Source organism: Clupea harengus, chromosome 18 (assembly GCF_900700415.2).
Source record: "Clupea harengus chromosome 18, Ch_v2.0.2, whole genome shotgun sequence".
Classification (NCBI taxonomy): domain Eukaryota; kingdom Metazoa; phylum Chordata; class Actinopteri; order Clupeiformes; family Clupeidae; genus Clupea; species Clupea harengus.
In genome coordinates this window covers 2,108,034-2,123,475 of record NC_045169.1, presented here as the reverse complement: position 1 = coordinate 2,123,475, position 15,442 = coordinate 2,108,034, and the positions used below count along the sequence as shown (strand labels likewise).

The window sequence follows — 15,442 nt, the reverse complement described above, 5'->3', positions numbered from 1 at the left end:
ATATGACACTACATCATTATTTAATGAAACTGAATTCAGTGCCAATGCCTCATTCAGCCTGAATTATAGGGTCACACACACACACACACACACACACACACACACACACACGTGTGCCCGTCACTGTTGAGATACGTAAACAGTATCTGCTGCCAGCTCTCCCCTCAGAGACACCACAGAGCCCTTCCTGTGCCCTTTCCCCTGCAACTCCCCACTAAGCCTGCGCTGCCTGCGCTGCCTGCGCTGAGGAAGTCACTGCGTTCACTGTTTCTTAGGCTCTTCTGCCACCTACTGGACTATTCATGTAATACATCTGTTCCCAGGCTCAGGGAATACAAGGCTCGAACACTTACAGGTGTTGGACAAGGAAACTGAAACACCTGGTTTTAATCATTTATTAGTGTGGTGTAGGGCCTCCTTTTTGCTGTCAAAACAGCATTGATTCGTCTTGGGACTGACAGATACCTGCACAGTGGCCAGAGGAGTTTTGAGCCATTCCTCTTGTAGAACAGGGGCCAGGTCACCAGGTGATGCTGGTGGAGGGAACCGTTACCTGACTCGCTCCTCCGAAACACCCCAAAGTGGCTCCATAATATTCAGATCTGGTGACTTGTGCAGGCCATGGGAGGTGTTCAACCTCACATCCATACTCATCAAGCCACTGTCACCAGTCCTGCTGTGTGTGTCGGTGCATTATCATCCTGATACACGGCGCCACCTTCAGGGCACAATGTTTGAACCACTGTGTGCGCACGCTCCTCCAGAATGGTTTGGTAGTCCTTGGCAGTGACACGCCCATCTAGAGCAAGTAGTGGGACTAGGGAACGCCATGATGCAGCCCAAACCATCACTGATCCACCCCCGTGCTTCGCTCTGAAACGTGTGAAACACTATATCGGCCAGTGTTATTTGGACGCTTGTTTACAAAGATCTTGGTTTTTTTTGTTCCCTCTCCCAGGTCCGTCTACGATGGCCGCGCACACGGACTCTTCGTGGAGAATTTGGAGGGGAGGATACGGAACCATGACCGTGAGATCGAGAAGATGTGCAACCACCACTTCCAGGGCTTTGTGGACTCCATCACTGAGCTGCTGAAAGTGCGTGGGGAGGCCCAGAAGCTAAAGGTGAGCTGGGGGAGAGAGAGGGTTGCGTGGGGAGAGAGAGGGGGGCGTGGGGAGGGAGAGGGGGGCGCGGGGAGAGAGAGGGGGGCGTGGGGAGGCCCAGAAGCTTAAGGTGAGCTGGAGGGGAGAGAGAGGGGGGCGTGGGGAGAGAGAGGGTTGCGTGGGGAGAGAGAGGGGGGCGTGGGGAGAGAGAGGGGGGCGTGGGGAGGCCCAGAAGCTTAAGGTGAGCTGGAGGGGAGAGAGAGGGTTGCGTGGGGAGAGAGAGGGGGGCGTGGGGAGGCCCAGAAGCTTAAGGTGAGCTGGAGGGGAGAGAGAGGGTTGCGTGGGGAGAGAGAGGGGGGCGCGGGGAGAGAGAGGGTTGCGCGGGGAGAGAGAGGGTTGCGTGGGGAGAGAGAGGGGGGCGTGGGGAGGCCCAGAAGCTGAAGGTGAGCTGGAGAGAGAGAGGGGGGCAAAGAGCAGGATGATGGAGGTGGTGGCAGGGAGAAGGATGATGGAGGTGGGGTCAGGGAGAAGGATGATGGAGGTGGTGGCAGGGAGAAGCTGGATTGTAGTGAAGACTTGTGGAAGGTCAAGGATGGAGTATTGCCAGTAAATATTTTCCACTGGTCTCGGTCCATGGAGATGTGGACAAATGTTTGGACAGCTCACTTCTGATTTCACAGAGATTACGTTTGAAACTACCTTTATAGATGATCTCAACATTCTCGGCAAGCTTTACTGCAGACATAGTGAATAAAGCAAAGATGATGAAACCGATCATTTCAAGGCATCTGTCCCCTTTGGAGAAGAAAGAGTAATCTGTCATTTAGAAAACAAACAAAAAATGATCAAAACATGATAAGTTTTATTCATTGATGTAGAAAGCTTACTGTTATAACAACATGTACCTTAGAAAAGCAACTTGTCATGATGGAAAAATAGTGAACCTCTTTCCCTGCATGTGTGACATCCTTGAAAGTATAGTATAATGTTTGTTTCTTCATATTTTCTATGTTCTGGCCATTGGTAATTTCAGCTTTGGTGTCAATGTCGTTGAACACATTTTGGATTGACACTTCTCATTTAGGCATTGTCCTTGACCGTGACTTACCTGTTGCCTCTGATCTCTTCAGTGTACACATTGTTATGTGTATATTGCTTGATATGGTGTTTTTCCTTGACCCCGTGACCTTTGTGCTTGCTCAAGGGGGGTCCAGGCCCAGAACTCTGTAAAGCACCTTCAGATAATTTAGGCCACGTCCACACAGAACCTGGATTGCCTGAATCCGGAAACATTTTTGGATCTGGTACTTTTTTTTTTCGTGTCCACACGGAGCCGTGTCAAGAAAGATCTGCGTCCACACAGAAACGCTGGAGCATAGCGGAGTGGTTGAAGCCGCAGTAAAGACGTCATGGAGCATGCGCATAAATTGACAGAAGACAGAAGTCGAGATCCAACTAGCAATCTTCCGATTACTGAACGACTTCTCTACCACCTGAAATCACTGTTACCACAGCACTCAAACAAGGACTAGTAAGAATCGCGCACTTTGCCGTAACCCCACCCTACCCGAATCTACCCACTCTGGAGACCGGATTCAAAAGTTTTATGGATTCAGTGACCCAATCCGCCGGGTTTGTGTGGACGAGAGGCCGATCCGACAACATTTCTTTCTGGATCCAGGCAAACCAGTTTACGTGTGGACGGGCCCTTATTGTTTTGGCGCCAATATCCATAAAATTGAATTGAATTGAATTGAATTGAATGGAGACCGAAGCAGAAGCAGTCGAAATGATGGAGAAGGGCGAGGAAGAGGAAGAGGAACGTGTTGTGTTTGGACCTGTGCTGAGCAGACTCTTGTGTGAGGAAGAGGAACGTGTTGGGTTTGAGCAGACTCTTGTGTGAGGAAGAGGAACGTGTTGTGTTTGGACCTGTGCTGAGCAGACTTTTGTGTGTTCTCCTCTAACAGACACTTTGTTTTCTCAGAGTCAGGTGACCGAGACCAACACAAAGCTCCAGGATGACGGAAAGGAGGTATGGCATTTCTAACAGAAATCTGTTCACTTTAAGGGGCTTGTAGTTAGGTAGGTATGCAAACATTCAGACACATTGACAGATGAACAGATGAACATTAGCTTTGATTCAAAAAATGCATTACACGAGGCAAAGTACTGTCACTGAACTAAATACAGTACCTTTTGACCTTTTCTGCCTTTCCCTAGATGAAGGATGTGTTATTTAGACAATCTATTCTGCAATTTATCTCTGTTGTTATTACTTACTTTTTAATTATTTAAATGACCAAACCTATCCAAACTTATTCAAATCAATTATTTAAATTAAAACAGATGTCTTTGTATGCACAATGATATAGTTCAGGCCTTATTTTTTATGTGATATTTCGTGTGTTCCAAGATCTAACTGTTCTAATGACCTCAGCTATTTTCCTTTTTGTTCCCTCTGTGTCCACAGATCCTTACCACCATGGACGAGCTGATGCAGTGTCGGATACAGCAGAGAAACATCGTCACCACCATTGAGAAACTCACACGCTGCCTGCCTGGTGAGCCACCCTCTCTATATTTCTCCATAGCATCCGCAGAAAAAAAGAGAACTCATGCCTTCACTGAACTTCAAACAAAAGAGAATCCCCCTTTCTAAGTCAACAAAGAATTACATGGAAGTTACTTTATGTGAAGATTGGAAAATATAGGTTTCCAAGAACAAATCTCTGCCAATTGTATGTGTTTCCCTTTGTAACTCTCTGTACTGTCTGGACTTGTCAAGTGCAATAGCTATGAAGTAGTGACATGGCTTTTTAGTAACTCAAATGTTCTTTTAATTAATGTTTTCCTTATTTCTTTCAGTATTGCAGATGTATAGCAAGCTACAAGAACAGATGAAGGCCAAACGGTATGGCTCTATTTTGATGGTTCATTAGTTTTAACTTTGCTTATACAATAACTCCATAGAAAGTCAGTTATCAGAGAGCCTGTTCATTTGTCCGATGTTGGTCACTTGGGCAATCTCTGTGTTCAGTAGACACTTCCGTGTTTATAGGTCACAAAGTTGGAGTTATTACAGAACTCTCTCATTTCCTTCAGACCAATGTGGATAATCTTCTAGGAGCAGACAGTATGCTCTTCTGCTTTTCCTTTGTAGCAAATGCTTGTAATCCTCCCATTGGTTGTGTTCTCTAAACACAGTAGATGACTCGTTCCCTTTGATGGCAGTAGCCTCCTCGGGTCTATGGGTCACATGGTTAGAGGTGGCACAGAGGAACTCTCTAATCACCTTCAGACCAATTAGGGGGATGTTATTGTTGGTCTGTGATATTGGAGCCTTTTTCTCGGAGACCGCTAGATGGTGACAGACTTCAGTAAACACAGGAGGAGGAGGAGAGGCCTGGAGAGAAGTCTTGTGTCCCATCTGGGTGCGCTGGATTCTCAGCTCAGAATGTTTCAGATGCATCCAGACTCCCAGCGTCCTGTCAGCCACTGTTCTTGTTGCTCTGTATGACCGTGTAGCAAGGATCACAGGCAGGCGAGAACTTTACATTCAGAGAGGGGACTTGATTGAGCTGAATGTCGCATCTCCCTGGTATTGAACGCCTGATTGGCAGGACACAAGTTCTACTGACTGGTTTTGTGTTCCCTGATCTGAGAGGCAAAGGGAGTTTTTTTTCTTTTCCACAGAGCATATCCTGTATTAGTATCTGCCAAACTATGAGGAGGATTTTGACAGATCTTACAAAAAGTGCTCGGAATCAACATTGTGGACCCCGTTGAGTGGTACTGGTAGACTTGACACATAGTCCAGAGATCGGCCAGATAGATCGGCTTCTTTAATAAAAGAGTTATACATTTTTCACTGTTACTGTATATATCAGTCTGGGTGCTTGTATGAGTACGTATTGGGTCGTGTTGGGTACATGAGCTCTTCTCCCCCTTGTGGAGGCCGTCATTAATGCAGCTGTAAAGATGAGCGTCTGGTGGCACATAAATCCTCCTCCCCCCACCCCATTCCCCCCCCCTCCACAGTTGGTTTTGTCATCGGCCCTCAGGCAGTGGGCAGGTCGGCCAAGAGCAACTCCTCCCAGGGTGTTTGCGAAATGATGCGTTAGCAGGTTATTGATTTACTGCTCATCATTCGTGAGGCTGTCCTCTTCCTCTGTCTCCCACAGCCCCAGCACACATGATTTCTTTTCTCTGATTTGATCTCAGAGATTTGGGAGTTATCATTCAGGCTGTTGTTTCAGAAGTTCTCAGATGCATTAATGATCTTACCATATAGTAGTTGTGACCTGTTTACTATTTTCATCACCGTTTTTGTCAGTGATTCCTGGAGTTCTGAGAACCAATCTATAATATTGAGAAGATGCTTCAGGGATTATGGCGCAACACTGCTGGAAACTAATGCAATAAAAGCAGCTTTAGACTTGATTTGCCTGATATTTATTGTTAATATATTACAGTTACGGGTGCTGAAATTAAGGCACAATTCCAACATGTGTCCCTTGGTACAGTTGTGAAGTTCCACAGTCTTGTGTGTTTTTACTTGCATATGCTGACCCGTTTGTGTGTGTGTGTGTGTGTGTGTGTGTGTGTGTGTGTGTGTGTGTCTCCAGGTACTATCCAGCACTGCGGACGTTGGAGCATCTGGAGCAGAGCTGTCTTCCGCAGGCAGGAGAGTACCGCTTTTGCGCCATCATGGCCGAGAACATCCCACGCTTGCGTGTCAACATCCGAGACGTGTCCATGTCGGACCTCAAGGACTTCCTGGAGAGCATTCGGAAACACTCGGACAAGATCGGAGGGGCGGCGATGAAACAGGTGAAATACCCTTCCGGACGGTCACCTCCTGCCAAGGGCTCTTCTAATAGGGCACTGCATAGACCACACAGAAGGTCGCTCCTATCCCCTTCACCTTCTCCCATGACCTTTCTCTGACCCCTGCTCTTGGGTCTGATGCACCGCACTGTTGGCACCCAAACCCTCCCCAGAGGTTCTGACCGGCAGTAATGTAATGGAGATTATTATGGGAAAAGGGCCTCCTACGTCTTTTCTGTCCTCTGTTTTGCTCTGTCGATCCCCTGGAGGAGAGTTGACGGTCTGTTTTGAGTTGACAAAGTGTTTTAAATTGTTGATAAATTCCAGAGGGCAACGCAGCTTTGCTGTTGGTGTGTGTGTGTGTGTGTGTGTGTGTGTGTGTGTGTGTGTGATTTGTCCACATGTACGTGTTGGCGGGTTGGCCCTCCTCGCTCTGAAGCATGGCTCGAGGACGAATGGCAAAAGCAAACCATGTGAGGGGGGCTTGCCTGGACTCGGGGAGACGAAGCGAAATGTCCTCATGAGTTGGTTCTGCTTCATTAGTCCAAGATGGGAGAGAGGGGGTGAAGGAACAGTGAAAGGCTGTGCTTACACTGCTGCCAATGTACATGAACAATACTCTCACTCTCACTCCTGCTCTCCTCTCTCTGTCTCGTTCTCATATGCACACACATTGGAGCGCAAACATGATTCTGTACATGAACAATACTCTCACTCCTGCTCTCCTCTCTCTGGCTCTTTCTCATATGCACACACATTGGAGCGCAAACATGATTCTGTACATCTGCCATTCAGGTTCTATTACTCTATCTTGTTCTCTTATCCTTCGCTCTCTTCTTGTTCTATCCATCATTTTTCTCTCATGACTTTTTTTTAATTCTCCTCCCTTGTTTCACTTCCCTTTTCCAGCTCTTCCCCGTTCCTGTTTTTGTTGCAGGTCCCTTTTGAATATAAAGGTGCTGTGTCTTCTGTCCTTCTTTCTTTCAACCTCTGTGTGCCGTGATCATCAGAAACGGTTCCTTTTAAATAAGAACCCTTTGCTGATCTTGGTTAACTTGAAGACTTGAAGATTTTAAACGATCCTCTCCCCCATGTCGCTTTGAGGGTGAATGTTCTGCAAGCCATCTTGATGTTGAGTTCACTCATGACATGCCTTAACTTGGCTGTGTTGTGTTCATTAGACCATTTGTCTGTTGCCTTCAGATGATTGTGCCCGTTAGATTTGTCCTGTGAAGAATGTGTGTTTTTTCTTTTGGTCGGATCGCTGAACAAATCGAGGGAGGACTTTCAGCATATTGCAGATAGGACTCCTCTCTCTGTCTCTTGATGAGAGACATGTCTAAGGGGTTGGCAGAGGAAGCAGATCCTCAGCGCTACAGTGATGGTGGATATCCAGCACTGTGATCTTCTGGGAGTTGGCTCTGCTCTCTATGTGGAGTATCAGTGATAACACATTTCTGTCTTGGCTACTTGAGATGTGATTGAGATCTCAGGGTATTAGTCACGGAGACACTTCAGAGTGCAGGCAAAAGTGGCCCAAATATGATTTTTATGCTCAGATGTGACTCAGATCAGTTTTTTTCATAACAGTGTGAACAGCACAAATCACATGGAATCTGATCTTTTCAATTCTGATTTGGGCCACTTCCATACCTGGTCCTAAATTAGATACAAGTCCGATTTTTTTTTTTTTTTTTTTTGCAATGTGACCTGAAGGGACCGACATTTGATAATTAGTTTAATAGATATATTCCATAGGCAATAATTCAATATATCTGACCTACTGGTCATTTTAGTGTTATTATTCTAAGTTTCTCATGTGTATTCTGTTCCCGGCCTACATGAGGTGTGAGAAAGCCGTCACAGCTTCCCCCCCCCCCCCCCTGACTAGAGACAGATACTAATTAGCATTTAGGTATCCACCCATCCCTTGCTTTCCCAGAGTTTAAAAGACTGTGATTTTCAAGAGACAGTCAGTGAAGGAGATTTAGGTGAACACACTCAGTGAAATCTAGTTCTCTGTTCCTCCTCTGGTGCGCACCATTGAAAGAGTCTCCGATACATTTGGGATATAGAAATAATTCCTTTCAGACCTTGGAACACCGCTGCGATGGAGGATATCATCTGCTCACAAATGTGCTGGCTTCCACTGCACATCAACTTCTAAATTAAAAACTGAAAACGCCGTCATACTTCCTCTTCCGTACGACAGTGCGCTGTGTGTTCCGTCTTTGTGATTTACTCTTTTGCGAGTGTGGGTCAGCTCATACCGTGACCAGTTCACAGAAGAATCTGATATTGGCCGCATTTAAAAAATGAAATAATGTCAACAGCCAAACAAAGAAAAAAATGGATCTGAACAATAAATCTGAATTGAGCACCGATTGTGCGGTGTGAACGAACGAAGCCCGAGTCCTCTGGACATTTGAGCAGTGTCCCCACTGCGCAAATTACCAAATTTTTAGACCGGAATGTTTGCGGGATGACTGCTTGCACAACCCTTTGACATCTGGATCACACAACAAGTCTTACCAAGCCCGCAAGCAGTCTCTCCTTCATTTTTGTCCCTCTCCCTCTGTCCATTGAGTCCCTTCCTTTACCCCTTTCCTCTCCTCTTTGCCGTGATGTTTTCTCTCCCTGTGCAGTGGGCCTGTGCTTGGGTCCCCTGGAATGAAATGATGCTCTGACTCCAGACACATTCTTGATGAGGATCCATCGCCTCCTCTATGCGGAGGGACTGCATGCCTTTCGTCCTTCGTAAGGAAGGAATCCTCCTCGTTCCTCTCGCTCTTCAGAATTTCCCTTCCAGATGATGTCGCTGACCACCATTAGCTGAGCTTCTGGCTGCTGCCCTGCTGTGGTTTACTCCCCATCCTTTACTGCCCCTCAGCTTCTCTACTGCGCTGAGTTCATAGTAGTCAGCTTCAGGGGACAGCCTGGTCCACTCCTGCAGTTTGATCACATTCTGTAATATGCAGTTCATTCTATGAATGTAATCTAGTCCAGTACTGGGGTGTGAGGAATACACATGATGCAGGGTTGAAACGGTGTCTGTATGGAGAGAAATGCTCAATGGACACTTACAGGGTTACTTGATGCTAAACTCTCCCTCTGACTGACCTGCTAAGCATTGGAGGCATTTTGACGATTTCCAGAGATGTGCGCACGCACACGCACGCACGCGCACGCACGCACGCACGCACGCACGCACGCACGCACGCACGCACGCACGCACGCACACACACACACAGAATGTTTAGAGATTATGCTAATTGGAATCAGTCTGCATGGCTCTGACTGAGCAGTCTGTGAAGTCTTTGGTGGCTGGTGCGGTGGGCGAGTCATTAGTTAGTAATCCACAGCATCATCCCACCCCTTGTCCTTGACTGTCACACTGAATTCATGACTCAGTACTTACCCCTCTCAATGACGAGGGAGACTAGAACATCTGGGTCGTGACCAGAAATGAACTTCCACACTTCTCAACCATGCCCAACCATGTTTTTTGAGCGGGTGTTTCAACATGGAAAATTCTGATGTTTGTTGTGTGAACTGGGTTGTCATAGGATAAAGGCTGTTGTTCGTTTCTTGTTCACTCCTTACCACAAGGTGGCAGCAGAGGCCACTGGAGCAGGAGGACCTCTGCCCCTCCTCCCTGATCCCTCCAGCAGCAGCGGAATGTTGCTTCAGGACTTAACAGAGATTTAAACCCTAGTAACCCTCGCTGACAAAGTGGTTGTCAGAGAAATACTTGCCAAAGCCCCAAATTCCAGCCTTCTAAGTCTGTTTTCTTGCATGTGGTCTCAGAGAATATCTCTCTCTCTCTCTCTCTCTCTCTCTCTCTCTCTCTCTCTCTCTCTCCCTTTCTCTCCTTCTCTCGCTCTCCCTCATGCCCTTTTCCACTTGAGATGAGTTTGTGTGATTGCACTGTAACGCTACAATGCAACAACAGTTGGATTTGACCTTATTGTGTAATAATGTTTGCCCTTTCCCCTTCTGGTAAACTCCTGGTAGGTCGGAGGGAAAGCTTACATTCATTCCATCCCAACTGACCCTGAGTTTGAGGTCCATGCCATGCCTGTCAGGCTCTCATGTTTGGATCTTATAGACTCAGGAACCTTGTTCTTGTTGGTCCGCGCTAGCATCTTGGCTCCATAATCTAGCCATGTCCCCCCTGTCCTGATAGGTCACAGTAGGAGTTCTCAGGCTTGCACGGCTCTTGGCTTGGCTGAGCCACAGGCAGAGAGGTCATCTTACCCCAGTAGCCAGCGTGTTCCCGCTCAGCTCCTGAGCTTTTAGTGGTGAGTTGCCAGGCACTATTCCTGGAATGCTGTCTGTCAAATCTTTTTGGTTTTTGCTGTTTAGCTTGCATTCTCTTGGCCGTTGGTCTCTACAAAGGATTGGAAGCTGATCCTATTCGGCAAGGCCACTGCGGTTGCCTTTGATATCATGTGTTTCCAACACTATGAGAAAAAAGGTTCTCTGACCTCTAACACCACCATCGTCTTTGCGGTTCTTGTTGGGATTAAAACAATTATTTAGTAGTAAGTAAGGCACAGGCGATTGTCACCCCTTCCGTTAATCTCATCCTGGAGATCAGTCCGTCACCACCACATGATGTATCATGGAATCGTCTCATATAATGGCATCTGAACAACGTTGACTGAGAATGAAAATGTGTTTTCCATTGCTCCAGAAATGATCTAGAGAGTCAGCGATGAGATGCGTGACCTTGTTCCTCTCAAATGATTTCAGTGGAAAACGGATATGCATTGTTCTGCTCATAAACAGAAACAATGAGTAATTATGACTAAGAGTGACTAAACAAATGACTTGTAGAGTGCAGAACACCTCTGTGTTTTCCCCCATAACTGAGTCCTGTGCCCCAGTTCTGATCAGCCTCACAGATCAAGGGGCAGTGGTCAGCGCTGTGCTCCCCTCAGTGTAGACCCATGTGGATGCAGGAACCCAGGGGTGGTCCTCTCTTCCTCCCCAAGGGAGCTCCTGGATGGCCCTTCTCCCCTCTCGTCCACCTACTAACTCCATCCCCATAAGCCCAACAGATGGAGAAACTAACCGCTAATAACAGGAGGTGGTTTGTCTGGGGGGAGGCGGGCGGGCGGGCGAGCCGCAAGGTCCTGCAGACAGCCATTCCGCTGTAATTCAGGCCCAGTGCTGCAACGCGCCTGTGATTTGTTTTAATTCCACTAATGAATGATCTGAAAATAAATAAATCAGGGGATCCAGAGCTCTGAGAATGGTTCCATTGTGTGCCACAAGGCAAAAGTGTGTGTGTGTGTGTGTGTGTGTGCGCGTGTGTGTGTGGTGTGTGTGTGTGGTGTGTGCGCACGCTCACACATATGTGAGTGTAGTATGGGGAGGTAAAACTCTGAGGCTGGAGACTCATGTATGCCCTAATGTACCCTTCCCCCACAGTTCCCTTTCTGTGTCCATCTCTCTCGTTCACTTGTCCAGCGTCTCCTTCCCTCATACTCTCCCTTTCTGTGTCCATCTCTCGTTCACTTGTCCAGCGTCTCCTTCCCTCATACTCTCTCTTCTACTCAGCCTCTTCTAGGCTCTCATTGATGTCTCCATTTTTCTGTTAGTCTTAGGCTTCCCATCTCTGTTTTTATCCCTTTCTTTCTTTCTTTTTCCCTCCCTCTCTCCCTCTCTCCACCTCTCTCTCTCTCTCTCTCTCTCTCTGTATGGATACCCTCAGTAGTTCCTCAGACTGGCTTACTACACAGATTAATGGGAAACACATTGCCCTGCCTGTGAAGTAGAAGATTGATTACCTGTATCTAGTTACCGAAAACACACACACACACACACACACACACACACACACACACACACACACACACACACACAGTGAGAGAGGGAGAGAGAGAGACCTCACAGAAGAGGAAGTAATATGGTTGTCACACTTATTGACTGCACATTAGACCCAGCGTCTACTGGAATATCATGGCTTCCCCTTTCACTGTCCGTCTGTCTTTTCTCTCACTCTTGCAAGATGATCTAGCCAGCCTGCCCCACATCTCTTCCCCATGGTTGCTTAAATGGAGAGTTAAGGTTGTGCCACACACACCCAGAAGGCCTGGCAAAAAGCATTTAGTGGTCTGTGACCACCAAATATTATTGGTTGAATTGTGTCTGAATTCCTATTTATAAATGGTACTGAAAAATCTGTCTGTACGAGTCCTGCTTTGAGGGTTTAAACAGGTGCCTGGAGGCCACAACAGGATTTCAGAGGTCCTTATTCCTGATATGCACCCCCTAAATGTATGATGGTTAATACAGAATACTTAAGCATTGATTGTTTTCAGGTATATTATGGCGTTATAGATCACAGCTAAGCTTCGATAGTGGTGGTCCAGGAAGTGTTTTGTATGGAATCATTTACTTTCTTTACTCTCTAGCATTCAGCTACATCCAGAGGTATTCTGCATTCAGTGCTTTTCTTGGTCACGCTTTTTCTAAAAACAAAAACATTGATTTCAGTTTTCCATGTAGCTCACTTGAAATACATACAGATAGGTACCCTGGGTATCTATTCATGTGCTGTCAACAGGTGTGGATATTTGAACCCAGTCTCTCTTCATGCCTTTTTTATTTAAATACATTTTTTTCTAATATAAGCAAACATGAAATGTATTTACCACAAACCAGAGCTGAGAAAGTTTGTCCTTGGATGTAGCACTAATCATGATTTGCATATCATCTTGATAACCTGTATCAAGTTGGATGAAATTCTGCTGGGAGTATCCATTTGATGTTTGACCCTATAGCATATGTTTGCCTTAACTCGACAAATGACTAAGAGTATTGTCAACATTGTGGTGACAATTTTTAAGACCCAATGGTCACAATTCTGTGCCTCAGACTTGTGTAAGACTCAAGTGGTGTGAATCAGAATCAGAATAGTATTTATTGCCAAGTAGGTTTACACCTACCTGGAATTTGCTCTGGTGTATAGGTGCATACAGTGAACATAAAACATACTAACACAATAAGTACTACACATAACATAAAACATAAAAACACACTAAGTACTACACATGAGAGAAGTACTTCAGATAAAACACAGTATATAGGATACAATATATATAAAAAAAATGATATAAAGTAAATTAGAAAGTAAAATGCAAAATGCAGGGCAGGAGTGCAAAAGTGAATGTGCAGTGTGCAATGTAGTGTGTTAACATAAAACAGACTTGAGGTGTGGGGGCGGGATAAGAGTCCAAGTCCGGTGGGGGTCCCGGGCCTTGTTAATAAGTCCAACTGCAGCCGGGAAGAAGCTGGTTTTGTGGTTTTGTGAAGGAGATGACCTTGATTCTTAGGTTAGTAACAGGGTTTCAGTCAGCATTTCGACTGATTCTCGCCCTAGAAATAACAAACTGCTTTATCTCTATTTGGTTGCTAAATGGTGAATATTTGTTTGCAGTGTGATTTCCTTAAATGTTATTATAGGGTAAAGTAACACTGATGAACAATATTGAAAGGCTAAAGCAGAACCAAGTTCAACTTGACTCAAAGTTCTGCCCTCAGCCTAACGCCAGCGATTGTCACTCATTCCACTGCTTGACCTTAGCAAACTCTCAGTGGATTCTTGATTAGGCAACTTCTACATCCATCTTAACCAGGGTAGGTATTTTGCCAAAGGTAACCTTCACCACAACTTTCACTTCCACTTTGTAGGTGGTTTTTAATGGTGTATCAAGCCTTCCACCATCTTCCTCAGTGCATTATCCTCCAGCATGGGGATTCTCTGACTAGTATGTACCTGCCCTTGGGCCCTGGAGTTGAGGATGCACTCAGTGACCTTTCCCTGATCCTTCTCCTACCTTTTGTGAAGGGCATGAGGGGGGGGGGGGGGGGGGGGGCAGCTCTCCCCGAACCTCTCCACCCAAACAAAGGCCCCAGCGTGGGAAGAGGCGCTGGGAACGCCGGTGTCCCCCTCTGCTTCTGCCCGTCCAACGTCACTGCAGATTCCAATGAGGTCCAACCTGCCATTCGCTGAAAACCGTCAAGTGGATCCATTGCACTCGCATTCTCTGAAAGCAGGGGAGAACAACAGTGTGCTGCGGGCGCAATGAGCACACATGGTGGTTGGGATTGTATGGGTGTAGAGGGGTTGCTTCAAGGAGGAGGAGGACCCCCCCGTTCTCCTTTTAAACGCTCAAGTTTGAGGGCTCCACTTCAAACTCTTCTGTTTTTTTTGGCTTAAAACTCTGCAACACTCTGAACAATCCTGGATTCCATTGTCACCAGCAGTGATGACGAAGTGGCAGGGCTCTCCAGTCCTCCTGACGTTCCTCAAAGTCTGCAATTAATGAACGTCCCCTACTCGGCAACAAAAGCTGCTGACGCAGGTGCGGACGCAAAGCCTGACGTAGGCTCTCTCGCACTCTTTTGTGCTTTTCAGAAAGAGGTCCTCATTTTTTGGTATGCTTTCTTTAACTTTAATTAGTTTTTGCTCCCCTGTGAATGGGATAAACCAATGTGTCTTCCTTCTCTTGAGGAGATGATAGTGGTGGTTGCAAAATGAATTCAAAAAGTCTTTGTACCTCAGTGAGAATGGACCCATCCATGATGTCTTGAGTTTTAAGACTGATGGGAACTGGGTGCTCCTTCAGATACCCATAGAACTGATCTCCCTTTCACCCAGGAAGTCATTTTATTTTCATTGAGTAGTGTTTTTAGTGATTTTAATATAGGTTATCTACAAAATACACTCAAACTAACCCAGAACTCCATTGTTTTGTTACACATTTTCTCCAAGTAGAGTCTTTAGAGTGAAAGTAATTCTTGGAGAGGAATCCAGAGTAGCAGAAGCAGATGGGGCTGATTGAGGCAGATGCCACAAAACCACCAGTGACCTTTGACCTCGCTGCAGACATGCCTTCTTTGCTTGAATCTTCTTTTTCTTCTATAATTTCCTCTGAGAATTACAGACATGTGTACTTCTTCTCTTGTGCAGGAAAATAGTTAAATTGGTTATGTAAAAGTTTTAGTTGTTTATTACTAATGAGGTAATACAATATGTTAATTGGGAAACTTTTATATGTCTCATTGCAGTCTTATGCATATTTTGTTCTGTGTTTTTGTGTGTGTGTGTGTGTGTGTGTGTGTGTGTGTGTGTGTGTGTGTGTAGGCCCAGAACCAGCGCTCCCTGAACAGTGCAGGTATGCAGCAGCAGCAGCAGAGAGGAGGCAGCGGGAGGCGTGTCCGGAAGGATCCGCCCAGCTCCGAGCTCGAGGGCCAGAGCGACAGCCCCCTCTCCGAGCAGGACTCCGGCATCCTGGATGTGGAGGACGAGGAGGACGATGAAGAGGAGGAGGAGGTGAGATGTGACCTCTGACCTTCATGTCACATGTCAAGTGATGGTTCAGGCCGGCATGTCAAGTCCAGGGGTCATCTCTGAGGAAGTGTGCTCCAGCTCAGGCTTGATTGCTGGAAACATTGTGTCTGAGGGTCTGCAGCTCTGATCAGTGACTGGCAGCGGCTCC

At 46.4% G+C, this 15,442-nt stretch overlaps 1 protein-coding gene across 4 annotated transcripts in view; it reads left to right on the top strand.

Moving 5' to 3' along the window:
- The window catches only part of exoc6b (exocyst complex component 6B), an 89,684-nt gene that overhangs the window by 13,923 nt on the left and 60,319 nt on the right, over positions 1 to 15,442 (top strand). For all 4 annotated transcript variants that reach the window (XM_012822213.3, XM_012822215.3, XM_012822214.3 and 1 more), the window contains exons 2-7: positions 959 to 1,124; positions 3,088 to 3,135; positions 3,574 to 3,664; positions 3,969 to 4,014; positions 5,729 to 5,933; positions 15,088 to 15,276. In XM_012822213.3, coding sequence (XP_012677667.2) covers positions 959 to 1,124; positions 3,088 to 3,135; positions 3,574 to 3,664; positions 3,969 to 4,014; positions 5,729 to 5,933; positions 15,088 to 15,276 — 745 coding nt within the window. The remainder of the gene's footprint in view (positions 1 to 958; positions 1,125 to 3,087; positions 3,136 to 3,573; positions 3,665 to 3,968; positions 4,015 to 5,728; positions 5,934 to 15,087; positions 15,277 to 15,442) is intronic.